At 46.2% G+C, this 26,879-nt stretch overlaps 2 protein-coding genes across 2 annotated transcripts; both read left to right on the forward strand.

The window, feature by feature from the left end:
- The first annotated feature begins 225 nt into the window (after window positions 1–225).
- On the forward strand, window positions 226–5,031 carry LOC120674198 (ATP-dependent Clp protease proteolytic subunit-related protein 4, chloroplastic-like). The gene is made up of 7 exons (XM_039955336.1): window positions 226–515; window positions 614–817; window positions 1,116–1,171; window positions 3,101–3,227; window positions 3,475–3,552; window positions 4,232–4,345; window positions 4,423–5,031. Exons 1-7 carry the CDS (start codon window positions 303–305, stop codon window positions 4,492–4,494), a joined length of 864 nt encoding a protein of 287 aa, XP_039811270.1. The 5' UTR covers window positions 226–302; the 3' UTR covers window positions 4,495–5,031.
- A 1,060-nt stretch (window positions 5,032–6,091) lies between these two features.
- Window positions 6,092–25,660, forward strand: LOC120673853. The gene is made up of 12 exons (XM_039954895.1): window positions 6,092–7,070; window positions 10,738–11,159; window positions 11,637–11,867; window positions 17,582–17,711; window positions 18,193–18,345; window positions 18,456–18,694; window positions 18,793–18,862; window positions 19,101–19,307; window positions 20,532–20,761; window positions 21,410–21,488; window positions 21,558–21,694; window positions 25,215–25,660. Coding segments are annotated over exons 1-12 (2,745 nt in total). The 5' UTR covers window positions 6,092–6,224; the 3' UTR covers window positions 25,216–25,660.
- The last annotated feature ends 1,219 nt before the right edge of the window (window positions 25,661–26,879 follow it).

Consider the following 26,879-nt stretch of genomic DNA (forward strand, 5'->3'; position numbering starts at 1 on the left):
TTAAAATTTTTTACGGAGACAACTAAACAAGATCTTAAATTTATGTCTCAAACAAATATAATAAAATATATATTACATAATTATGTATATTTTAACATAAATATTAATATTATTTTATATAAATTTTATCAAATTTAACATAGAATGATTTTTTGAACAGAAGTTTTTTGCACGGTGGTGTATCGTGCCGAACCAAACCAAAACCCGACCGCGGCGGGGGCTTATCCGCACTCCGACCGTGCCGCGCCCCCTCAGCTCAGCTCGCTCCCCTCCAGGCTCCCGCACTGCCGTGCCACCTCGCTATGGAGGCCGCCGCCGCCTTGTCCCCTCCCCGCGTCGCCCTCGACGCGCGCTCCCTCTTCTCCCCGCCCCGCTCCCTCTCCGCCTCGCCCTCATCGCAGCTCCGCCTCGCCGCCCGCCCGCGCGCGCTCGCCGCCGCCAGGCCGCGGTTCCTGAGCCCCCACCGAGACCCCGCCGCCGACGGCGGCCGCGGCGCCAGGGATGTCGTCACGATGGTACGGCCCGCGCTGCGCGTGCCCGAGCGCCGGCGAGCGAATTCGGTGCGCCTGGAGTGGGCTAACGCCTAAAAAGGTGTCTCTGCTGTCGCCTGCAGGTGGTGCCGTTCCTGAGGGGGACCGCGTGGGAGCAGCCGCCGCCGGATTTGGCGTCGTTCCTGTACAATAACCGGATCGTGTACCTGGGGATGTGCCTCGTGCCGTCGGTCACGGAGCTCATGCTGGCCGAGTTCCTCTACCTCCAGTACGACGACGCCGAGAAGCCCATCTACCTGTACATCAACTCCACTGGCACCACCAAGGTTCGCAGCTGCTGCTGGGTCACCTTCCCTTGATTTCCTCGTAGTATGTCGATTATTACTTGTTTATACGGAATGAGTATAGACTTGTGGCTCCAAAAACTTTCCACTAGGCTTAAATTGGGTATGCCAATTTAGTTTGGCTAGGTGAGAGTTTTGTTCAGCTATGGAAGTCTATTATTATACACGAGTTGTCTAAATTTTGTTGTACAATCTTCTCTCTAACAATTACAGATCATAATTCTTGCTCTAGTTTCAATCTTCATACCATTCTGATGTGTGTATCTTCCTCCTTATTCAGAATGGTGAGAAGTTAGGTTATGAGACAGAAGCTCTTGCAGTGTATGATGCTATGAGGTCAGCTTCGACTTATGCACTTATTCTCCTTTTCTTTTCCTTGTAAACCTATGGCTACCCCCTAATCCCCCTTGAAATGACTTCACTTGGCTGATGCTTTGCACATGTTCTCTGATAGTCTACTTATATATGATAGTTAGCTCATTATAAGAAATATGCATATTTTTGTGGCTGCAAGCCGAAGGCTTGAAAAACATATAGGGACAATTCAAACATTTTATCTTCTGCGTCAATCGTTGCTCTTTACTATGAACCAACGACAGATATCTGAGTCCACACCACTACCTATTTTCACATCCCATGCTTACTTACCAACTGACCCCACTAGAAACCACTACCTATTTTCACATCCCATGCCTACTTACCAACTGGCCCAACTAGAAACCAGTCTCTGATCAACCAGTAGAACACTTCTCCAAGTTTGTGTCGATGTGTGCATATAACTTACTTTGACCATAAACAAGTCCGGTGCCGCCCTCTTATATTATCCCATTGGCCAATGATGTGTAATATTTATTGTACTCCGTGTTCAGAAAATCTGAAATATGTGTTATTTAAACATGAGCATGGTCTCTACATGCTATTTTTCTCATCAATTTTTTTTTGCAATTTGTTATCACTATAGTATTGTGGTAGTATTTTAACAATGAATCTTATAGTACTGTTTTCAAATTGTCGGTCTTACTACTCTTGCACGTTTTCATTATGATTGCAGTTAAAGTGACTAGAATTTAATCATACAATTTTTCATGAAGTATCATACATATATGGTGACAAAGTTGCAAAGGCACGTGATTATATTGGTGTTATATATAAATATTGAGTTGCCTGCACTAACCAATTCAGCCTAAAAGCTTAAGCTTATGGGAAGAGGTGAGCAATTCACTTATACTCCAACAATAATTCCGAGGCCTCTATATATAACTGTAAGATAAGAGCGGATTAGTAGCCCAAGGGACTTTGTTCAGGTTTGAAGTACCCTTAAAAATTGCTAGTTACAGTAAATGACTTTGACATGTACCACCTTAAACACTGCCTATAGTAGATGATTCAGGTTATTTAATTTCTTCTGCATATTAGTCAAGTTATAACATGGGAGAATTGAATGTATGCCACTATTCGTAGCCCCTAATTTGTGTATGCTACTAAAGAAAAATCAAGTTGGCATCAATGCCATTGATAAATATGAGATGGAACTGCTGTCTTCCACTGCTTTGGCATTCTATGAGCCGCAGTTATGTTTGACAAATTAAAATAATTGAAAAGGGAGAGAGAAAAATGTAAAGTCAGAAATGCCCTCCTGATCTCTCTTCTCTATCCTCAGTCTGCTTTCTTGTACTCCTGGTCTTATTCAACATCATCAGTGCAACAGGCTTCTCTGAAGCCAATATCTTCTCTGGCTGGCAAGCCCTCCTTACCTTCCTTCAGCTTTCATGCCTCTCTCTCACACATTGTCACTTGTCAGTGCCACGTCACTTGTCCTGGTCTCCCCCGTGACACCAGGATCTGGCCACAAGGCTTGCATGAGAGAGGCCAGCAGAGTTGAAGAGAAGGGCAGTGTTGACACAATTTCACTATCAACATGCAATGTTGTCTTTTTGTTATATTTGGATGGTGTTAGTAACCCATCTCAAGCCAGTGGCATTCTCAACTGCCATGTTAGCAAACCAGTGGGCACTGGCAATGATGCTATCTCTGTTTTCTTTTTAATGTTATACATGCAATTGGAAAGTGAACATTTGGAATCTATGCAAATCTCCCCTTATGTCTATCCAGTGTGCCTTCTCCATTAATTCTTAACTTTCATTATTTACTTGTTGTAATCTGCTAATTTCTCATATATGGATGCACAAATGTTCCATTACCAATGCCAGTTCTCATTCCATGGAGCACTAGCTTATATCTCCCTTACTCCCTATCCTAGTGTAGGTATGTAAAAGTTCCAATTTTCACACTCTGTGTCGGTAATGCATGGGGAGAAGCTGCTTTGCTCTTAGCTGCTGGTGCTAAAGGTAACCGTGCTGCACTTCCATCCTCGACGATAATGATAAAACAGGTCATTTCCTTTTCTATTGATGTTTATACATTCTAATTTCTTTGTTAAATGAATCTAATGCACATGATACAGAAGTACAGAACTAATATCAGAATGTCTTACGATCTTACAGTTACTTCCAGACAATGCTGCACTTGCACATACTTCTTTGTTTATGAACATACAAAACTGTTTCCAATATCATTGACATTTACTTGTTAAAAATGATAGACTAGAATGTCTTACCACTGTGATGTGTAATGTGCAGCCGATTGGTCGTTTTCAAGGTCAGGCAACAGATGTTGACATTGCAAGAAAAGAGATCAGAAATGTCAAGATAGAAATGGTACTTTTCCATCTCTTGTAGAAATGAATTTAGGACCATACAATGAATTTAAAGTGGTCAGAATTAGCTTATCTTTCTTGTTCTATTGTTTGCTGCTCCAGTTCATTAATGTGGGATAGGAACATACAAAGTTGTGCAATCCCAAACTATTTCTTCCGTTAGTTGGTGATCATAAGAACTATTGTGGAAAAAAGAACATAACCATGCCACTATTGTTAATATGGTGATCAAAATTTCAAGTCTTGAAGTAACTCCTTTCAGTTTCCAAATGTAGGCAGTTCACACCAAAACAAAAACACTAATTTTCATTGCATTTCACTTGGAAGTATTTTTCATTTTTAGCTATCAACCACAATTCGCTTGTGAAATTTGCTTACTTGAAGTTATCTTATGCCAATCCATTCCTATGTAGTGAGTAGTGACCATAATCGTGGAGAACAGTACTTGTGTCTAATGTTATGGAAAATCAGAACTACTTCTCAACCCTAATGTCGGTACAAACTTGGACCTCCACATCTAGTCAGCCTTGGATGCTTTGCACTGGAAAGAAAATATCAATCCTGTGACTTAGATGTTTCCATGCATTAAACTTAGTTGTTTTGTGATAGTTCCCCATGAAGAGCTGAGGAGGCAAGCTGTTTCTTCGAGTGTAGAATTTACTGCCTGACTTTGTGTTCAGGTTAAGCTGCTGGCAAGGCACATTGGTAAACCAGTAGAAGAGATCGCTCGGGATATCAGACGGCCTAAGTACTTCAGCCCCAGTGAAGCTGTGGATTATGGAATCATTGACAAAGTAAACAATCTCAGAGCGAATCAAAAGAAACCACCTGTTCTGATTTAATAACTAATAGTAATCTCCATGTTCTGCAGGTGATATACAACGAGAAAATCCAGGAAGACGGTGGTGTCGTGTCAGAACTCAAAAGATCAAATTTGATATAGTGTTTTTTTAAACAAGTAGAGACATTTTTGTAAGTTTAGTGGCGAGTTACATGCGTTTGTGTATTGGTTAGTATTTGCCATTCATTAGCTGGCTATAGAGCACATAACTGGATAGCCAATGCAATGCACAAGCGTTTCTTTGAACCTTACTATTTCAACCGGTACTGCCCTTGACCGGTTGCCCCAATAGGCGTGCTTATTGGCGAATTCTAACTCTTGGTCTTAACCAAGTTGCTCTCTTCCCCAAAATGTGCCAGCAAATCAGAGCGGGACGAAGAACGCAAGGTGCAGGCACAATGGGATGGACTGGGCCACTTTGGTCTTGATTCGGGTATGGCCGGGTAGGACCAGGACTAGGCAAATAAAATTCATGATCTGTTTACTTTAATAATATCGTGCAATTTGAGAGGGATTGTGGTTGGAAGCATGTCAGTTTTTTGAAAATATACCCCCTCGAGTGGTATAAACAAATGCTTTTTGATATGTTGTTTGTATACTATATATAGATTCATATGGGAAGCAACAGGATTCGTGGTTTCCTTTTTTCCTGCAGTCATGAATAAAATTTTCTGTATGCTTTGTGTGAACCTTTATTTAAAGATGCCATTTGTATAATTCCGAACCAAATAGAACGGGTGATTTATTCTCTTGTTGAAGTAACAAATTAAATTATACAGCACTCTCTCCCTCTCTCCGTTCCATAAAAACTATTTGTTTAAAAAATTTCAAACATATTATTAGTACTGGAAAATGACCATGTTATCTCTAATTAACTATAGCAGTTGGGATTGAATTTGTGCTATTTATTTGATTTCCTAAATCCTCAGTAAATGCAAATGTATTGAAATTAGAAAAGTAACATATACTTAAATATTTGATTGGCTCCATGCTTATCCAAATGCAATTCTTTTTTTTGTATTTGATATTGCTTTAATTAGATGGATTTTACTACAATCTAAACAAACATTCTTTGCTTTGCGGACTAGGCGAGTATGTGACTGGGCTTCCGTGCACATCTGTCGATTGGGTTGCACACTTTTTGTTCCTAGAAATGAGTGGTTAAGGTTCTCAGATCTTAATGTAAAAAAAGGTTCTCGGATTTTGAGAACACATCAATACTGTATTGTGAATCCTTGAACCAGGAATTCAGTAGTGGTAATGGGCAATTTGCCCGTTATCTCAGGAGTTGTTTGGATCCAGGAAGATCACGTCACATCAAAAGTAATCTTGGTATTCATACTGTAGCAAATTATGAATTAATTTGGCACATTAGATTCGTCTCCTGAATTAGCGTCCATCTGTGCAAAAAAATAATAAATAAATTTTATTTGATACTTCTAAACGATAATTTTTTTTATGTGACAGGTTTAAAAAAAAGTCACTGGAAACAAGGGTCAGACCTCCTGCGAGGCTCGAAGAATCTTCGTCGTCAGACCAAGATTGACGCTGCCACGCTGGCGTTGAGGCGCTCATCACCACGCCCCGAGTAAAACCGCTTGGCGGCTGACTGGCGGACTCGCCTCATGGAGGGAGAAGCAGGGTTTACCAAAACAAAAAAGGAAAGAGAAGCGGAGATGCCCCCCAAGAGAAGCGGAGATGCACCACGCCCCCCCCCCCCCCCCAAAAAAAAGCGGAGATCTTATAAAAAGCAAGAGAGAAGCGGAGTTTCCCCGGAGAAATCCTACTCCAAGTGGTAATCAGTGATTCAGTTCGTTCCAGCACCGGTGCGGATGGTCCCTGGTGCACCGGATCGTGGTGGCGGAAGGCGAGGTGGGGTCGGAGGCGGTCGGTATGGCCGGACTGGTGGCCGGAACCCCGTCTGGCAGCCAGTGGGGGATCGGGGTGCTGGTGGCGGACGCGGCGGCGGGGAGGGTGACAGTGACACCCGTGGTGGGAGGGGTGGCGGATCGGAAGGTGCGGCGCCTGGTGGGAGTGGCAGAGGCAGGGGCAGGGGAACTGGATATGGTGGTGAGGGTTGTTCATCGAGATGGGATCGAGCTGCAGACAATAGAGGGGAGGAGCTTGAGCCCATGGCGGCGAAGTCTCATAGGGGGCATCGGGATGGGATGAACCCAGACAAGCATGATAAAGAAGAGGAACCAGATGTCCCGCTGCCGCAGAATCCGCAGCAGCAAGATCAGATACCCAAGGTAGAAGAGAAGCAACCTCGCCAGCCAGCTGATCAAATAGACTTGACAAGCAAGCAAATCCCTACTTCCGGCTACGGATGCAAGCACTGTGGCCTGAAGAACCATACATCTGAGAATTGCAATCGTAGAATGCACTGTGAGCTGTGTGGTTTGAACAACCATATATCGTTTGAATGTAAAAGAGAGCCTCTGTGGAACTGTGCCCCTGAACTCTGCGCTGCACAAGTCGAAAACCAAAGCTTCTTCTACATTGAAGAGCACATTGACAGTAGAGCCGCTAAGGAAAAAGCCAGTACTGCTATTATCTCTGTTGTAAGCGGGTCGGTTACAGCCAAACAAATTGAGAATGAGTTTAGAAATGTGATTAGTAATGAGGTATGGATATGGAAGGCTAAGCAAATATCTGAAAACAAGTTTTCCGTGAGGTTTCCTGTCGTGGTGCTGCAAACCACGGCCGGGTGGCGGAAGGCACCCGCCCTAGCCCAGAGGGTGTGTACTCAGGGGGTAGCTCGTCTTAGATCGATCTCCCTTCAGAACACAAGAAACACAGCAGGATTTAGAGTGGTTCGGGCCGCCGGAGCGTAATACCCTACATCCACTGTGTGTTGTATTGCCTTCCCACAAGCGTGAGGAGGTGCGAGAGCTTGAGTCTGTATGGATCTGTGTTCTAGCGGGTGTGCTCTCCCTTTTATATGTCCAAGGGGAGCACGTACACTGAGCGGGGCCCCGACATGTGGACCCGGCGATGTATTATAAACTACACTTTGGCCTTCAATGCCTCAGATCCGGAGATCTTGTCGTCGGCTTCCGTGCGTAGCTTCTGACCAGGGATGGTCTTGAGCTGTCCTGTCAGAGTAGAGTCTAGCCTCTGCAGCCGCGCGTCGAGGTCATGATGAAGCGCCGAACTACTGACTCAGTCCACTGTAGCTGTGTGCACTGTTGCTCCAGTCAGTAGCTGGTCATCATGACTCGTCGCGCATGCGCACGGCGCTGAGTCTTTAATGCTTGTCTTGGTAAATGACGAGCCGCGTCGGTAATTGGCGATCCATAGTGTGGACTGACAAAAGCTGCCCCGTGCCCAGAGGCAGCAGAGCCCACCTCAACCACTCGCACTTAATGCGGGTGGGTGAGGGAGCTTCCAGCGGAAGGCTTGCGCCCGCGCCCGCGTGACACGTGGCGGCTCCGGACCCCTCCCGAGCAGCTAGCTGAGCCGAGAGCTCACGGGGGTCCGGATAGGCACGTGGAGGTCCAGGACCCATCTGCGGGAGTCCGGATGGCACGTGGAGGCCCCGGACCCACCTGCGGGGTCCGGGTCCGCGGCCACAGGTACTGAGCATTTCCACCTCTAGGACACGTGGTGACACCGGACCCGTCCCCGAGCGGGAAGCGGGTCCGGGACCGTTGGTCCGGTGAGATGGAGTCGAACCCCAGGGGTCCGGCTGCTCAGCTCCTCAGGGCGTAGTTACGGATAACTACGCGAGTCTTGGCACAGTAGGAGTGGGTACCCCAGTTGCAGGGTACCGACAGAGGCCCCCGGGCCCGCCTCGGGAGAGGCAACGAACCCGCAGGTGGGGCCACTACTGTGAGCAACTTGGCTGCTTCTGGCGCCCAGCGGTGCGCGCCGCAAGGGTCTTGCCCCGCGTCGTCCATCCTTTGGGTCACCTGCTGCATCATCACGTTTGGACCTGCACATGACTCAAGGTAGATGCTTAGTAGCGTGCCCACGGGTCCCAAATCCTGTTGGCTGTAATCCTTTGAGATAGACAGCTAGGTTCAGTGAACGGAGCTCAAGGGGCCGGCCTTTAGGTTAAGAGAAAGTCCGGACCTCCAGGTTCCTAGTCCTAGGTACTACGGCACTCATTCACAGGAGGTGGTGCGTGCAGGCTTAGGGTACGGAACCAGGCTAAGCGGCTACACGGCTCCGGACCTCTCCGGAGAATGAGTGCGCTTCCCTGAACCTGCAGGTTCCCAGGGGTCCGAACCCCTCTCTTCCATGAGGGGTCTCGAGCTAAGTCACTAACTAGCCAACTCAATTCGGACCACAATCACCGCACAAGAGTAAGAAGCCACGTGGGGATTAGCGCAAACAGAATGCGTAGATCGAAATTGGAATGTAACATCCTTAGAGGCGAACTGAGAATAAACTTTTCCTTTATAACTAGATGTACATGAGATGTGCGATGTAAGCCAGAACACGGGTTTATGAGGCCGGAGCTGTCCGGACCTCCGGGCCCCCAGTCTTAGGTACTACGGTACTCACCCTAGGGAGGTAGAGCATGCAGGCTTAGGGTACGGAACCAGGCTAAGCGGCTACACGGCTCCGGACCTCCCCGGAGGGTGAATACACTTCCCTGAACCTGGTTCGCAGAGGTCCGGACCCCTCCACGGGGGAGGCTCACCGGACTGGACCACACGGAAGTACTACATAGTTACAAAGGAAAAGGTTTTATTCCCTGCTGGGCCTCTAAGAGTAGGACTTACAGAGATGTAGAGTCGGGGGTACGACCGGAGTCGGCTTTCCGCCGGAGAGAGCCACCAGAGTCGGCTTTCCGCCGGAGCGGGCTTGGTGCGACCGGAGTCGGCTTTCCGCCGGAGCGGGCTTGGTGCGACCGGAGTCGGCTTTCCGCCGGAGCGGGCTTGGTGCGACCGGAGTCGGCGTTCCGCCGGAGCCGGCTTGGTGCGACCGGAGTCGGCTTTCCGCCAGAGCGGGCTTCCTCACATGAGTGAGATATGCTGCGAGCTGGGATTTGTCGCTCCGCCGCTCGCAGCTTGTGAGGGGGCCCTTGACGGGTGCCCTGACTCTTGCCGGCGGGCGGCGCGCGCCGCTGCCAACGGTGGCTGCTCCACAGGCACAGTTGCCCCTGGAGCAGGAACGCGAGAGGCATGTGGCGCGGAGGACGCCACCCCCCTCCGTCATCTCCACGTCGTCCACGCGAACCATGGGGACGAAGAAGATGATGAAATGCGACCAGCTAGCCCCCCTACCTGGCGCGCCAAATGTCGTGGTGCTGCAAACCACGGCCGGGTGGCGGAAGGCACCCGCCCTAGCCCAGAGGGTGTGTACTCAGGGGGTAGCTCGTCTTAGATCGATCTCCCTTCAGAACACAAGAAACACAGCAGGATTTAGAGTGGTTCGGGCCGCCGGAGCGTAATACCCTACATCCACTGTGTGTTGTATTGCCTTCCCACAAGCGTGAGGAGGTGCGAGAGCTTGAGTCTGTATGGATCTGTGTTCTAGCGGGTGTGCTCTCCCTTTTATATGTCCAAGGGGAGCACGTACACTGAGCGGGGCCCCGACATGTGGACCCGGCGATGTATTATAAACTACACTTTGGCCTTCAATGCCTCAGATCCGGAGATCTTGTCGTCGGCTTCCGTGCGTAGCTTCTGACCAGGGATGGTCTTGAGCTGTCCTGTCAGAGTAGAGTCTAGCCTCTGCAGCCGCGCGTCGAGGTCATGATGAAGCGCCGAACTACTGACTCAGTCCACTGTAGCTGTGTGCACTGTTGCTCCAGTCAGTAGCTGGTCATCATGACTCGTCGCGCATGCGCACGGCGCTGAGTCTTTAATGCTTGTCTTGGTAAATGACGAGCCGCGTCGGTAATTGGCGATCCATAGTGTGGACTGACAAAAGCTGCCCCGTGCCCAGAGGCAGCAGAGCCCACCTCAACCACTCGCACTTAATGCGGGTGGGTGAGGGAGCTTCCAGCGGAAGGCTTGCGCCCGCGCCCGCGTGACACGTGGCGGCTCCGGACCCCTCCCGAGCAGCTAGCTGAGCCGAGAGCTCACGGGGGTCCGGATAGGCACGTGGAGGTCCAGGACCCATCTGCGGGAGTCCGGATGGCACGTGGAGGCCCCGGACCCACCTGCGGGGTCCGGGTCCGCGGCCACAGGTACTGAGCATTTCCACCTCTAGGACACGTGGTGACACCGGACCCGTCCCCGAGCGGGAAGCGGGTCCGGGACCGTTGGTCCGGTGAGATGGAGTCGAACCCCAGGGGTCCGGCTGCTCAGCTCCTCAGGGCGTAGTTACGGATAACTACGCGAGTCTTGGCACAGTAGGAGTGGGTACCCCAGTTGCAGGGTACCGACATTTCCCAATGCCAAAATGGTGCAAGATTGGGGACACTTTAGAGCCCTGGGCATGAAGACTGTTGAAGCTGAGATTGCAATTAATCCTTGGTCTCCTATTGGGGCAAAAGGGGAGCTGCAGCATGCTTGGTTTAAAGTTTCAGGCATCCCACCAGATCAAAGATCTTTGAGGACAATCGCCAAAGTTGGAGGATTAGTGGGAAAAACTCTGGAAATTGATGATAAGACAAGGTATAGGAATGATTATGTGAGGATGAAAATTGCCTGTAGGGATGTGACTAAGGTTCCAGCAGTGGCTGAAAGTTCACTGGGCTTGTTTATTTATGATTTCTTCTTTGAGAGAGAGATGGTTGCTCCTCCTCAACAACCTGTCCCTCCTGTGGGAGCTTCTAAGGTGGACAATTGTGAAACATGGCGTTTAAGGTACCTGCATGATCTACTCTTTCCATCCCTTCTGCTTATGTAGCCTGCATGCATTTCCACAAGGGTGAAACCACTCAAACCATGCAAGTAGAGGCAGAACACCCTAAAATGCCATTTGGATGTTCATGTTATATGTACCTTTTTACAGTTTAGACATTGGTTTATCAGCAGTTATATCTTTTTTATGTTTAATTCAAGTATATAGATCACACAAGTTTTCACTGGATTGCTGGTAAAAAAAAAGTAGATTTCTATGAGTTGTATTGTATTAGTAGTATTTATGAATAAACATTAAATAATAAAAAAGTGAAACATAGTTTGAGGAAGATTGAATGGCTTACTGTTTGCATTACACTAGCAAAGGCTCTGTAGCCCCTCTGCTCATGCAGACACACTATTTTGCTGTCTGTTTGGGGTTGAGCTGTATGTTCTTTGTGATACTCGATGTTTTAAGCTGAGCTGCTTAATTTGTTCTAGGGGAAACCAAGCATACACAAAAGGAAGGTTAACTGAGGCTGAGGACTGCTATACCCAGGGGATTGATTCTTTTTCTCGAAATGAAGGTTCTAGAGAAGCACTAAAGCTGTGCTACAGCAATCGTGCAGCTACTCGGATGTCTCTGGGTAAGATGAGAGAGGCCCTATCTGATTGTCGAAAGGCTACTGATATTGATTCCAGCTTTCTCAAGGCACAAGTCAGAGCTGCCAAGTAAGTCCAATGCACTAACAATCACACTAATAGGAAAAAGATTGGAATTTTATGATTTTATCATAATTTTAGAGAATTGGGGAAACACCACACACCCAAAGGAGGGGGGTGACCTCTATTATATATTGCCGTATGGCTTGGAGTACAAGTAAACTCAATACAAGGAAATACAACAATATATCTCTAATACCCGCCCGTAGTCGTAGGCGGAGCTAAACGAAGACCAAGACTAGCCCTAAAATCAGTGTACAATTGGACAGGAAGTCCTTTAGTCATGATGTCAGCATACTGATGAGAAGACGGGACATGCAAGACCCGAATCTCTCCCAAAGCCACCTTCTCGCGTACAAAATGAATATCAATCTCAATGTGCTTCGTGCGATGATGATGGACTGGATTAGCAGTCATATATACAACACTAACGTTGTCGCAATAAACAACGGTAGCCTTGGCTAGGGGAACATGAAGCTCCTGAAGCAACTGTTGGAGCCAACAACACTCAGCAACAACGTGTGCCACTGCCCGGTACTCAGTCTCAGCACTGGAACGAAAAACTGTAGTCTGGCGTTTAGAGGACCAAGACACCAGATTATCTTCAAGATAGACACAGTAGCCTGAGGTGGATCGTCGGGAATCAGGACATCCCGCCCAATCAGCATCAGAATATGCTGTGAGTGTGTCGACAGAGCCAACTCCCAAAGAAAAACCAGCGTCCAGAGTGCCCTTGACATAACGCAAAATCCGCTTAATGAGTGCAAGATGTGGTTCCCTCGGATCATGCATAAACAAGTAGACTTGCTGAAGGATACTCCTGTACTCCTGTACTCTGAAGGATCCGCAACCGGAGGACCATCTGTAGCAGACAGCTTGGACTTGCTATCAACTGGCGTCAAGGTAGAGTGACACTCTCTCATACCGGCGCGCTGTAGCAGATCCGAGGTGTATTGTCGCTGAAACAATAATAAACCCTCTGAAGTACGGGTGACAGAAATCCCCAGAAAGTGATGTAGATCACCCAGATCAGTCATAGCAAACTTTGCGTGAAGTCGACCAATAATGGAGAAAACCAAATCCGTCGACGAAGCAGTGAGAACAATGTCATCGACATAGAGGAGCAGGTAAGCAGTGCTGGCGCCATCCTTGTAAACAAACAAGGAAGTGTCGGAGACTAACAGAACAAATCCCAACTGACAAATGTATGTAGCAAATCGTTGGTACCATGCACGAGGAGCCTGCTTCAACCCATAAAGCGACTTTTGCAGAAGACAAACATAATCTGGATGTGAAGGATCAACAAAACCAAGATGCTGCTGGCAGTACACTATCTCATCAAGATGTCCATGCAGAAAGGCATTCTTCACATCGAGCTGACGAATAGGTCAATGACGAGATACAACAAGGCTAAGAACAGTGCGAATGGTGGCAGGCTTGACCACATGAATGAAAGTCTCGTCATAATCTATGCCATGCTGCTGAGAAAATCCACGAACTACCCATCTAGCTTTATGACGTGCAAGAGAGCCATCTGAATGAAACTTATGCTTGAAAATCCACTTGCCAGTCGCCACATTAGCTCCAGGAAGCCGAGGAACAAGGCGCCAAGTACCATTATCAACCAGAGCCTGAAACTGATCTGCCATAGCTGCTCGCCAATTAGGATCCGCAAGTGCACTGCGATAATTGGTCGGAACGGGAGAAGCAACAACATGATCAGCAGACAAATTCTTGTAACTAACTGGCTGAATTGTACCAGACTGGAGTCGAGTAATGCGGCGAAGGACCGGCGGTGGAGGAGAACCACTCATCGGACGTCGAGGAGGCTCAAGTGGAGGAAGCTCTCGAGGAGGAGCTTCTGAAGACCGCGCCGGAAGAGGACCAAGTAGTGGCCGTGCAGCTGCGGTAGAGGAAGCTCGCGAAGAGGGCAACCATGCTGCGAGGGAACCGTAGCAGCAGCTGGTCGGCGGCTGTACACTCGATCGAAGCGTTCATCAGGCACAGCACCACAAGGCGCCCCAGGAGCAGCACCAGGAGTAGGAGCAGCAACAGCAACATCAGGCGCTCCAGGCACCCCAGAAGGAGTACCAGCAGGCGCACCAGAAGCAGCACCGGGCGCACCAGGAGGTGCAAGTGGAGCAGATGCTGCTGCTGGTGCAGGAAGCAGGCTGGAAGCCGTCCCGCCTGTAGGAGAAGATGCCGAAGGACCGGACGGGGGCACGAAACCACGCCCGCCCGGAGATGGAGACGCCAAGGGCCCTAGTGGGTGTTCAACACTGCTCCCACTAGGTACCGAGCACGGTTGCTCAACGTCTATGGAAGACAGAGCAGCCGTAGGAGAGCCACCAGTTGCATGATTAGTAAACAAAGGTGCAATATCCAAGTCGCGACCGAGTAAGAAATCAAAGGAGCTGGTGGTGGGTGGATGAGTCTCACGAGCGAAGGGAAAGGTGGACTCATCAAACACAACGTGTCTAGATATAATAATGCGACGCGTTGTAAGGTCAAGACAGCGATAACCCTTATGATCAGGCGGATATCCCAAAAAGACACATGCGGTCGAGCGTGGTGCGAGCTTGTGTGAGGAGGTGGCCTATAGGTTAGGATAACACAAGCAACCAAAGACACGCAAGTGATCATAAGAGGAATAAGAGTTATAAAGGCGAAAATAGGGAATCGCGTTACGAATGGAGGAGGAGGGGCGCCGGTTAAGCAGATAGGTGGCTGCTGCGAGTGCCTCAGCCCAATACTTGGGCGGCATAGAGGCATGGATGAGGAGGGTTCACACTGAATTGTTAAGAGTTCGAAGGATGCGTTCAGCCTTGCCATTCTGTGGAGAGGTATAAGGGCATGAAAGGTGAAAAACAATGCCATTGGCGCGGAGGGTAGTGTGCATGGCGTGGTTAACAAATTCAGTCCCATTATCGGCTTGGAAGCACTTAACGGGAAGGCCGAACTGAGTGCGAGCATAAGCGATGAAATCAACGATATGCTGATGTACATCAGATTTGTGCTTAAGCGGGAATGTCCAACAATAGTGCGAAAAATCATCCAACAAAACCAAGTAGTAGGAACAACCAGAAATACTAGCAACCGGCGAGGTCCAGACATCACAGTGAACTATCTCAAAAGGTGAAGTAGTTTGTGAAGTAGAAGCAGCAAACGGAAGACGCGCGTGCTTGCCAAGCTGACATGCATGACACAACGAGCGATCTACTTTATTACATGAAACCAAATTGTTCTGTTTTAAAGTAGCTAAGACTGCTAGACTAGGATGACCGAGGCGACGATGCCAAAAGGTGGAGGAGGCTGCAAGGAGGGCTTGTGCGGCGGCGGGAGCAACTGAAGGGATGGTGTAGAGGTCGCCGGCACTATCGCAGCGAAGGATCACTCGTCGCGTCCTGATGTCCTTAACAGAAAAACCAGAGGCGTCAAACTCGATAGAACAACGGTTATCGCGAGTGAATTGGCGAACTGAAAGTAAGTTGTGAATGATGGATGGAACGATAAGAACGTTGTTCAAAACAAATCTAGACGTATCTGTGGCTAGAATGGAAGAACCTCGGGACGTGACAGGGATATGTGCACCATTGCCTACGGTAATCTAGACGTATCTGTGGCTAGAACGGAAGAAGAGGAAGCAGCTGGAAGGCGAGAGAGAAGTATACCTTCAGAGGAGTGCATGTGCGTGGAGGCTCCAGTGTCCATCACCCATGCGTTGCCCTCGAGCGCCATCTGCTGAAGAGCGGCAATCAGGCCAGCCTGATCCCACGAAGGAGACTGAGCTGGTGCCTGGGTAGGGGTGAGCGCCGCGTGAGCCTGAGGAGGGGCGCCAAGAACGCCCTGACCGCCATGCTGGAATTGGCCTCCTGTACCACCACTCCCACCTTGCGCACCCTGGGCAGCCCACGGGTTGATGCAGATCCATGGGCCGCTAGGGTTAGTCGTGCGAGGTGGCTGCTGCTGCTGGCCGCTGCTGGACCGCCTGCCCCTACGGCGACGCTGCTGCTGGCCGCCCTGCTGCTGCTGTGGCGGACGCTACTGCTGCTGCTGATTGGGGCGTGGCTGCATCACGGAGGTCGAGGACGACGCAGACTGGCAGGAGGAACCGCACCCAGTCGAAGAAGAGGCGACCAAAGCGGAGGAGGCGGACATCTTGGCCTGATTTGCCAGGCGCAACTCCTGGAGGGCGAGGCGATCGACGACTTTGATGAAGGTCATGCCCGCCTCTCCTGCGATGATTTCTCCAGTGGTGCTGTAGCGAGGATCAGCGCCGGCGAGAAGGGCCAGCACCATCTCAGAGTCGGCGACGGGCTTATCGACGTCCCGAAGTGCAGTGCATCGGCGACCTTCTTCAGGGCTTGGACGGACATATCCCCTTGAGTAAGCGCATGGAACGCATGACTCAAGAAGATGGCGCGAGGGGCTTTGTTCGCCTAGAAGTGGTTGTCGATGGCGACCCAAAGTTCCCGCGCAGTCTGGTTGGCCGTCATGGTGAAGTCGAGGACGTCCTCAGTGACAGAGCCGTAGAGCCAGCTGCGGACATCGCAGTCTTCCTCATTCCAGGCATCAGTGCGCGGATCAGGAGGAGCGTTGGTGATGTGACGGAGGAGGCCGAACTTGCCGCACATGGCCTCGAAGAAGTTGCTCCACTTGGTGTAGTCGGAGGAGCGGAGTTCCAACTTGATGGGAACGTGCGCCTGCACGGAGACGGCGGCGTACGCAGCCATGGGGATAGGCAAGGCTGGATGTCGTCGACGAAGAGGGAGGTGATGCCGTCGAGGAGGGAGTCACCGTCGTCGAGGGTGTCACCGGCGTTGTAGAGGTGCTGGTGACACAGGACATCAACAGATGCAATCTGCTGAGTTGCAGCCGGCCAATAGATGCAATCTGGGCGGCGCAGGGAGGTAGAGCAGCGGCCAACAGAAGCAATCTGAGCGGCGCAGGGAGGGGAGAGCAGCCGGCCATGAAGGGGCGGCACAGGGGAAGAGGTGCCGCGGCCTAGGGTAGGCGGCGGCTGGTGGTGGGTGGTTGCGCAAGCAGGGGCTGCTGCGCGAGCTAGGGCAGCGGAGAGGAGAGGGCACACGGCCGGCCTAGGGTTTGGCCCGGACTCGTGATACCATGTAGAGAATTGGGGAAACACCACACACCCAAAGGAAGGGGGGTGACCTCTATTATATATTGTCGTATGGCTTGGAGTACAAGTAAACTCAATACAAGGAAATACAACAATATATCTCTAATAATAATTAATGTTATGCCTATCAAGTGGAACAAATTAAAAGTAACTATGCTTTTGTCTTGTTGGTAGATCAGGGAAACATCCTACTTTCTTGACAAGTTTTCTAGGAGTATCGCATCCAGATCTCAAAGAAAATAAATATTTCATGCAACTGTTAGTCTGTAACTGAGTTTAAGATCAGATGATACCCGAGCATGTCCAACTCCTGCTCATGATGAATGTTTGCATGCCGTTGACTTTGGGAAAAGTGTTGCTGCCCTTTCTACTTTTATGCCCATAATCTAGAGAGCTATTACTGCGAACTCTTTATGGCAGAAGTCATTCGTAAACTTTATCTTATGATAAGATCCACTTGATAATTTAATTCTAATGATTCATTTAGTTTGTCGTAAACGTGCAGCACCCTTACTATACACTACATTCAACAATATTGTTATGTCCACTTATTGTATGCTTATGGCTTATCTAATGGGTCTAGATGCCTACTTGCCCTGGGGGATGTTGAAGAAGCACAAAAGGCTTTTGAGATGTGTCTGAAGTCTAATCATCTGTCAAGCTTGGACCGTAAAATTGTAAAAGAGGCTTCTGATGGTCTACAAAAAACTCAGGTAGCGTCCAGACTAAGTTTCGGGTATCATGCCAGATTAAATACCAAATGTACTAGGTTATATGTTCTCAACTAAATACTCTTTGATCAGTTATTTCCATTGGCTACATAAGTACCCAGGAAGATTGTCGGCAAATGACTGGAAGAATTTTGTCAACATACCTTTGGCTGTGATAATGATAAGTGGGGCTTGATCCCACTTTTCATTGTCACACTCAGTGCTATAGTTGGAAAACTGTGACTTCCCAGAAGTATGAAAGAAAACCTACTTATGAGCAATGTACCAGGTCGAGTGTAGATATCCACAACTCTGGAATGAATCTATTTCTTACTGAATGTCTTATTAACTGGATATTGCTTGTCTGAATTGTGCATCCTGCTTAACCATTCTTAATCTCTTCGAAAACATGGTATCAAAACAAGTTGTTATATATGTAAAAATTGATAACCCAATCATTATGCTCCTGTGTTTTCTTTGGCAGAAAATATCTGGTTTTATTCTTCAATCCAAGGAGTATCTTATAAAGAAGGCATTTGACAAGATACCCAGTGCGTTACAAATGATCTCTGATGCTTTGTCCATAAGTATTTATTCAGATAACTTGATGGCGATGAAAGCAGAAGCACTGTTACTGGTCTGTATTTACAGTGTTCTTATTTTGCCTTCTGCACGTCATTACTATGTTTCCTCTTTCCGCTAGTATTTTTTTTTGGGCCTAACTGTTAGTTTCGTTGGACTTAACAGTTGCGGCGATATGATGAGGTAATTCAGTTTTGCGAAGAAACTCTTTGTCTTGCAGAAAGGAATAGTGTCTGTTTGTGTCTTGACGAGAATACGGAAAGCAATAACTTGGACAACAATACTTGCTCTGTGAAGTTGTGGCGTCAATATCTTATTGCCAAGTCATATTTCTTCCTTGGAAAGCTTGAAGAGGCTCACAAGTTCTTAACAAAGTGTGACCAAGTAAAAGTCATGGAATGCAGGTAATATTTTGTTACCAATGCTATACTGGTTTGGGTTTTTTTTTCTAAGATCCATGTATCACTGCTTATCATTTGCTGATTTTGAGAGCACTTATTAGGTGTGGGAAGCAGTCTCAGGAATCGATTTCATCATTCTCCATGACCATCTCTGAGCTATTGCGGCTTAAAGTATGTCATATGTTGGCTTTGTTGTTTATCTTCTACAATTTGGCTGATGGTCTGATAGGGGCACCCTATTCTTTTGGGCGACTTCTCTATCTATCAATATAATCCAGCATTGTGTTTGCCCTCATGATGTTGTTATTCATCATGCATGTACATGTTACCTTTGGTATTCAGCAAATTTTGCAAGATTCAATTGTTATATGTTACCCATGGCATCAGATTCTTGTTTGCTGCATTTCAGGCTGCTGGAAATGAGGCATTTCAATCTGGTAAATATTTGGAGGCTGTGGAATATTATACCACTGCTTTGATGAGCAATGGCGAGTCACTACGCTTTTTAGCAGTTTGCTTTTGTAACCGTGCAGCAGCATATCAAGCAATGGGTCAAATTTTAGATGCGATTGCAGATTGCTCACTAGCCATAGCCCTTGATGCAGATTATGCTAAGGTTGGTGTAATATCCTCCTGTTGTACTTGTATCAAATAAAAATTCCTCATGTAACTATGCTCGATAACTCTTCTGGACTTTAGCCAAAACCACCTGTATAATTATGCTATGATACCCATTCATTTTATCTTGAGCTTTAGCAGGGCACATTTTCCATGCTATTGCTTCTTCTGATGCATGGGGAATGAGGAATGACGCCCTTTGAGTTTTTAGTTGCTAAGTTAATTGACCCATAACAGACAGGACCATGGACGTCCTGGGAACAATTGCGTTCTGTGTCCCAGGAATAATTACATTCGCACGATGTAAAACCTTCTGCGAGTAATGTACCATGATCCTCGACCCTGGTTTCTTGTACCATGTTCCTCGATCCTGGTTCATCGTTCCGTAGAGCCTGGGAACTAATATTTTACCTCAAACTAAGTAGATAACAATATATGGATAATTGTTTATGACTTGTGCCTTTTCGAGCCCCAGCCTCTGCACATTTGTGTGGGTAAGGCTTGGGGCTTAAAGACAACCCTTCCCCAGACCCCGCACAGTGCGGGAAGCCTACGGCACTGGGTACGCCCACTTGTGCCTTTCTACCTCATGCATAGGAATGCTCCAAATACCAAATCTTCTGAGATATTTTTTTTCCAGTGTAATTTCAAAGTTATTCTTCTTTTTAGTTATGTGGGTTGCATCCAACAAAACCAAATGCCTGGAATTACTGGTGATTCTTCTTGGATAACCAGTGGTAACAAGCAACAACCATGCATATGTAATGCAAAGTTACTGCTTCCCCATCTTTCATATTTTAGTTCTTGTTGTGGTTGGGGAACTCTTTTTAGTCCTTTTGACTGGAGATCATTCTTATTCTGTCGAGGGTGTCTTTCTTCATGTAAATTTGGTGCCAAATAAACTCTTATTTGATACGATAGCCCATAGGCCATTGATTCAATATTTTCAATATGCATGGTATTTGTGTAATTGGTTAGGTATATAAGAAACATGTATAATGTGTAAAAATTGGATAAATGTCATCTGATATGAGGCTGACACATGGTTCCTGAAACCACATAACAGTAAAAGATGATATAGTATCTTTGATGTGATGCAAGTTCTATTGGACAAGTCAGAAGAAGGGCCTTTTTTGCCTTGCGATGTTTTGTTCTAGTCTTTCCATGAATTGAAGTCCTACCTGTAAAAATTTGACCTACCATGCTTGCAATATGTTTTTAGGCTTTTTCCAGAAGATCTAGTTTGTATGAACTTATAGGGGACTACAATCAGGCGGCAAATGATCTCCGTAGGTTAATTGCTCTTCTTGAGAAACAACTGCAAGAAGATATGTCCATGTCATTAGAGAAGACCGAGAGTATTCGTAACAATCTGAGTCAAGCTAAGCTTCGGCTTTCTTCTCTGGAGCTGGATGCCAGAAAAGGGGCTTCATCAAATATGTATTTGATATTGTAAGTTTTTGTCCTCTGAAGTTTTGAATTATCTTATAAAATATTATTTCTTTATAGTTCCTATTAGATTATCAATTTATGTTTTATCACGATTCAACCTTGTAAATTGTTATGGTCAGAAGTCAAGGAGTCTGGATCTATTATAATCAGAATTTGTTTTTGTTTAAGAGAGTAGATTATGATTACTCACCAGGCTGTCTCTAACAAATTGACTCCACCCGGCCATGCTCCCATGACAAAGTTAAATCTTAAACGTAGAAGGTCATTAATCGCATACTCTAGATTTAATGTTGTTTCTATAGATGGGTGCTCTTGAGTGATTTTATTAATCACATTATTATGTAATTTCTGCAGTTACTGAATCATAGCTTTGAAAATGTAATGTTTTTCTCGTATCTTTTGTTCCTGTCAGTTGTATATTTCCTCTGGATCATAAATATAAGCCCATCTCTTTTGGTCATTTATTTATTTTTACTTGTAATAGTTTTCTTGTTTTAATTAGTTTTATCCAGCACCACTCTGGTCCAAGGTGGTATTTGGAGTTCTGTAATTGGACCATTTCTTCTTCTTAATACAAAGATACACAGCTCTCCTGCGTGTTTGAGAAAAAAAATTATTTGACCACTACACTTCCTCCTCTCCTTTCAGAGGAATCGAACCTTCTTCCTCTTCTGCAGATATAAAGAAGGCATACCACAAAGCAGCACTAAAACATCATCCAGACAAGGTATTGTATTCCTTTTTCCATCTGTTGTGACTTGCATTCTTCTCTTCCCTAACAGTAATTATGCCACAGGCTGGTAAATTTCTTGTCAGAACTGAAAATATCAGTGATGCAGCATGGAGAGAAATCACAAATGAAATCCGCAGATATGCTGATTATTTATTCAAAATAATTGGAAATGCATATAATAGCTTTCAGGCCCTACAATGGTAAGCTTTACTGAGATATCAGTCATTTTTTCTTTGCTCCTATTACTATGTTGTAATTATTTTTTTTACCTTTTTTACCAGAATTGTCATTTCAAATGAGTTAATATTGTTTGGATCTGATTTATTTTCTGACTTATGTTTTTGGGGGCTAAATAAATTACAATACCACACATGTTGTGCTCGAGCATTAAGTCTAATATAATACATTACCTAAGAACATGCCTCCCCACTCAATGCAACGTACAATAAAAACCGTACTTGATCATTAACTGACATTATGCTAACTAGTATTATGAGTAAAATACACGGCTGGTCCTTGAACTTGTGAGGGTGTGTCATCCTGGTCCCTAAACTTATAAAACTAGGAATTTAGGTCCTTGAACTTGTCAGGGTCTGTCATCCGGACCCTAAACTTAGAAAACCAGAAATCTATGTCCATGCAATGATTAAAGTGGTTTCGAACCATGTTTTTAGTTCAAAAATAAATGTAACAAAAATAGTTATAGTTTTTAAAATACAGAAATATCTCCAAGTCTCTAAAATTCTCCGAAAATTCCAAAAGACATACTAGAGATACATCCGAGACTAAATAAAATAATTAGAGCTCATAAAAATATCTCATGAAAATATTCTTTTACATTCTCCTAAAGTTAAATATAATTTTAGAAGTTTTCAAAAATATTTTCGTGAGCTCTAATTATTTTTTTGGCTCCCAGTGCTCTAATTATTTTATTTAGGTTTATAGATATGTCAGAAAAAATCTCTATTATTGGTGCACGGGGAGTCTAAACAAAAATAATTAGAGCTTATAAATGTTTTGTGAAACTTCTTAAAATTAGATTTAACTCTAGGAGAATGTGAAAATGTATTTTCATGAGATATTTTAAATTTTTAATAAGCTCCAATTATTTTATTTAGGCTCCAATGTATCTTTAGTTTTTTTAAAAAAAAATTGGAGAATTTTGTGGGCATTGAGATATTTCTATGGTTTAAAAGCTATATCTATTGTTTTTGAACTAAAAACATAGTTCGAAACCACTTTTAATCATTGTATGGACCCGGATTTCTGGTTTTATAAGTTTAGGGGACCGGAATGACATACACTGACAAGTTCAAGGATCCGGATTTCTAGATTTATAAGTTTAGGGACTGGAATAACACTGTTAGAGTATATTTGGTAGTTTAGATATTGTATCCGGACTGCTATACATATCCGGTGGGGTTGTCTTGCACCCCAAGTCTTGTACTCTTATATATACCGGCCGAGGCCTCAAGCTAATGCAATCTATCCATTACACCAATTCTATCCCTTCTACATGGTATCACGAGATTAGGGTTTGAGATCTTAGGCTATCTTTCGCTGCCCTAACCCTAGTGCCGCCGGCGCCCCTCCTGCCTCCTGCGCGCTGCCGGCCGCCCGCCTCCCTCATCGCCGTCCGCCGTCCCTCTCTCTCTCACTCTGTTTCTTCCGCTTCAGATGCGGTCGTTGACCGTGACGGGAGAGAAAGAAAAAGAGGAGATTGAGAGGATTGCGCTACGCGCACCCAGAGGTGCTACACGAGCTGCTGCTGATTTGTTTTTTTGGTAATTCCTCTGTTTTTTACTCGAGCACTGCTCGAGATTGAGTCGCCCACTGCCCGTCGACCGCACGCCTCTACTTCAACATCAGCATCGACTTCACCGGCCTCTTCTTCGTCTTCGACTGTGCGGCATAGCGACATGGACGGTGCCCTAGGGGACGCCCATCTGTGCCGTCCACCTCGTCGCCTCATCCGCACGTCGATCTTCGCCGGCTCGTCGTCGCCTCCATCGATCGGGACGCCTCCACCGACTTCATCCATCGTCGTCTCGCCTCGCACATACTCGGTCTGATCAGCTGACTTGCGCGATCCACCTGGCTCCCGTGACGTCCGTCATTGTATTGCGTGCCTCTTCCCCGAGTATGGAGGGTGGTTGCTGCTTCGCCTCTTCGGGCAGCAGCGGTACCGTCCGTGGTGTTCCTCGTCGTTGCATCTTCACCGCCGCCGACTACGTCCTCGACTTCGTCCACGCCGGCCACTTCGACCGCATCTTCGACATCGTCTACGACTACGTCAGTGCGCGCCTTGCGCGCACATGGTCTTCACCGAGCTGTTCGAGTTCTTCGTCGCCTTCTTCGAGCTCCGCCGCCGCGTCCTCTGGTTCATCAGGCCTTGCGCCAGATCATCCGGGGTTACCTCGTCGCTTCATCCAGCACCACCTCGTCGCCATCGTCGCCGTCCACTTCTACCCCTTCGTCTACTCCAGCAACTGCGGGCTGCATCGGCATCTTCTTCCTCGCCGTTCTTCTGCGCCTGCTACCGTCGTGGAGGCCTTCTCTGCTTGTCCCTCAGACAACGGCGTCTTGGTGGTGCACTCTCCCTCGCACGTCTGGTCTTGGCAACACCGGTGCATGCCATCGTCCCCGATGCATTCACGGGTTTGGCAAACCCGGGGATGTGTCGCTCGATGGCGTGTCTGCGTCAATTGCGGCATCGACTCTATCTTCGACTGCCTCGACGCGTCGCCGTCTTCGTCTCCGGCGTCGTCTCCGTTACGCCTCCACCATGGCGCTTCCTCGTGCGCCCGAGGATTCCTGTGCGGCTCCTTACCATCGGCGACCTCGACAGCTCACCATCGACCACGACTACCCTACGCATGACTTCCTCGACCACGGCTACTTGCTCCAGTTCGGCTTCTTCGACATCGGCACGAAGGGCTACCATCCGCATGAGTTTCTCGCTAGTTCTCTCCAGTCGCAGCATTCGCATTGCACCGACGCTACAACTGCGGGGGGATGTCAGTCCGTCGGTTCCTACTTTCGGCTTCTCCTCCAGTCTCACCGTCTGCAGTGCTCCCGCTGTGACTGCGGGGGGATGTTAGAGTATATTTATTAGTTTAGATATTGTATCCGGACTGCCATACATATCCGGTGGGGTTGCTTTGCACCCCAAGTCTTGTACTCTTATATATACCGGCCGAGGCCTCAAGCTAATACAATATATCAATTACACCAATTCTATCCCTTCTACAAACACACCCTCACAAGTTTGAAGACTGGCCATGTATTTTACTCTAGTATTAGTGTATGTAGTATGAGTGTGACTTTGAGGTTGCGTTTAATTCATAATGGATGCATCGCTCTTTGATAGGGATGACTTTATTATATAGCCCATAAAAATATCTAAACTTAGGAAGTTTTCGTCTAATATGTGTAAAATACATGGAGCACATCTACAAGGAAACCAGCCAACCCAATTTGCGATTGTTCCTATCTCAAATTCCAAAGTAATGCTGCGCTGGTAGGTGCCGCGTGAACAGTAGCACACCTTAACAGTATAGACAATCAATATTGTACATGCAATTCTATTCTTTATTCATTATTGCTACGATAACACTGTCACTTTTTAAGCATGAATATTTCTTCTATGGCAGTTGGTTTTCTTTGTATATTCATTGTTTCTATCTGTATCCTGTTTGTGTCATTTGCAATGTGCTGCAGAAAAGGGAAAGCTGGGAAGTGGAGCGGGCGGAACAACGGAAGTGAGCATTTAATCATGTGGTGGCACAGCTCAAAGTTCCTACGTGAAATTTTTTGTGTTCTCTCCAAGTTAGGCCATTCTAAGTTTGATTCTCATTAAATGACATACCACATAGGTAAAAGTGATGATATGATATGGAATTTAAGAAGAAAGAGAAGAATAGAGTTTTATGGGGATGAAATTTGGCAGTTACCAAGTGCTATGAAACTGAAATGAAACTCCGTTGAGAGCATTTGAGTTTCATCAACACACATTCATCAATTTCTATTGATCACATGGTATACTTGATCATTAATATCAATCAACAATTAAATGTGATAGCTTATCTATGTAACTATGCGATGAAACTATGTATTGAGAGAAGTGGTTTCATTCTAGTGTCAAGCTGACATGGCACTTTTGGTAACTGTGTGATGAAACTATGCATTGAGATTGGTCTTATGATGCCATACCTAATCCTCAGTGTCAAGAGTCCTGGCGTATCTTGAGATTCGACTTTGCTGAATGAATGCGATTGTTACCTTGGGCGCAGTGGATCTTAGTGTTCATACCTGAGCACTGCTCCTCGGTAGGGATAAAATTATCCGAAGCAATTGGAAACGGCTTAAATCATTGTCACTTTCATTTAGGTACATGCGTTATTTAAATTAGCATAGTGCCTGTGCGTTGCTACAGGTAATATAATAGACCTACGTAGTATCGCCAACTTTGTGTTTATTCACTTCATATGCAGATCGTGGTGTGATTGTGTGAAATATTGATTGTTTGATTCGATTAGGATTCTGATTGATTTGTTCGGATTTCGATAAGAATTTGGATTGATTTGTTCGGATTTCGATAAATTCCGATTGACGGACCAAGAAAACATTCCTTGCTTTAGAAATAACTAGCATAGCGCTTGTGCGTGTACATGCGGTGCTATGATTGTGCGGGATATTGATTGTCCGTGTTTCGATTGGGATTTCGATTGATTTGTATGGATTCCGATTAGGATTCAGGTTGATTTTTCTAGACTTCGATTAGGATTTTGATTGACGGATCAAGAAAATATTGTTTGTTTTAGAAATAATAGAGAATAGCTAATATGTCCGTGCATTGCAACGGGAAGTCATATAAATATATTGATTAGCATAGTACGTATTGGTTGAGGATTTTAGTTTTTTTGCTATTTTACACGCCAAATGCTAATTCTAATGGTCTCGAAACCTTAAATTAGCAAATGTTACCCGGATTTCGATTAGAACTTTGATTGACGGACCAAGGAAACAATCCTTGCTTCTTTTACAAAGTTGAAATGGGGCATGTATAAAGGTGGCATAACTTTCACATGTGTGAAGGAAGAGAATCACCGTCATGCTCATGTATTGTAGAAACACCAACTAAACAAAGGCATTTTTATCAGTTTCTAGTACAAATATTTTGGCAGTACATATCTTGCATACAAAATTGATCACTAATGACGTTTCCTAATCGTAATTGTAAAAAAAGTGTTTTTGTAATTGTCTTAGATGTACAAGAACATAAGTTATAAATCGTACTATATAGAGGCATGTGTTCTTAGCGTTTTATGGGGCTAACTTGTTGGTGAATATGCTTTATCTGTTGGAATTATATATGAGCTTGAT

Source organism: Panicum virgatum, chromosome 5N (assembly GCF_016808335.1).
Source record: "Panicum virgatum strain AP13 chromosome 5N, P.virgatum_v5, whole genome shotgun sequence".
NCBI lineage: Eukaryota > Viridiplantae > Streptophyta > Magnoliopsida > Poales > Poaceae > Panicum > Panicum virgatum.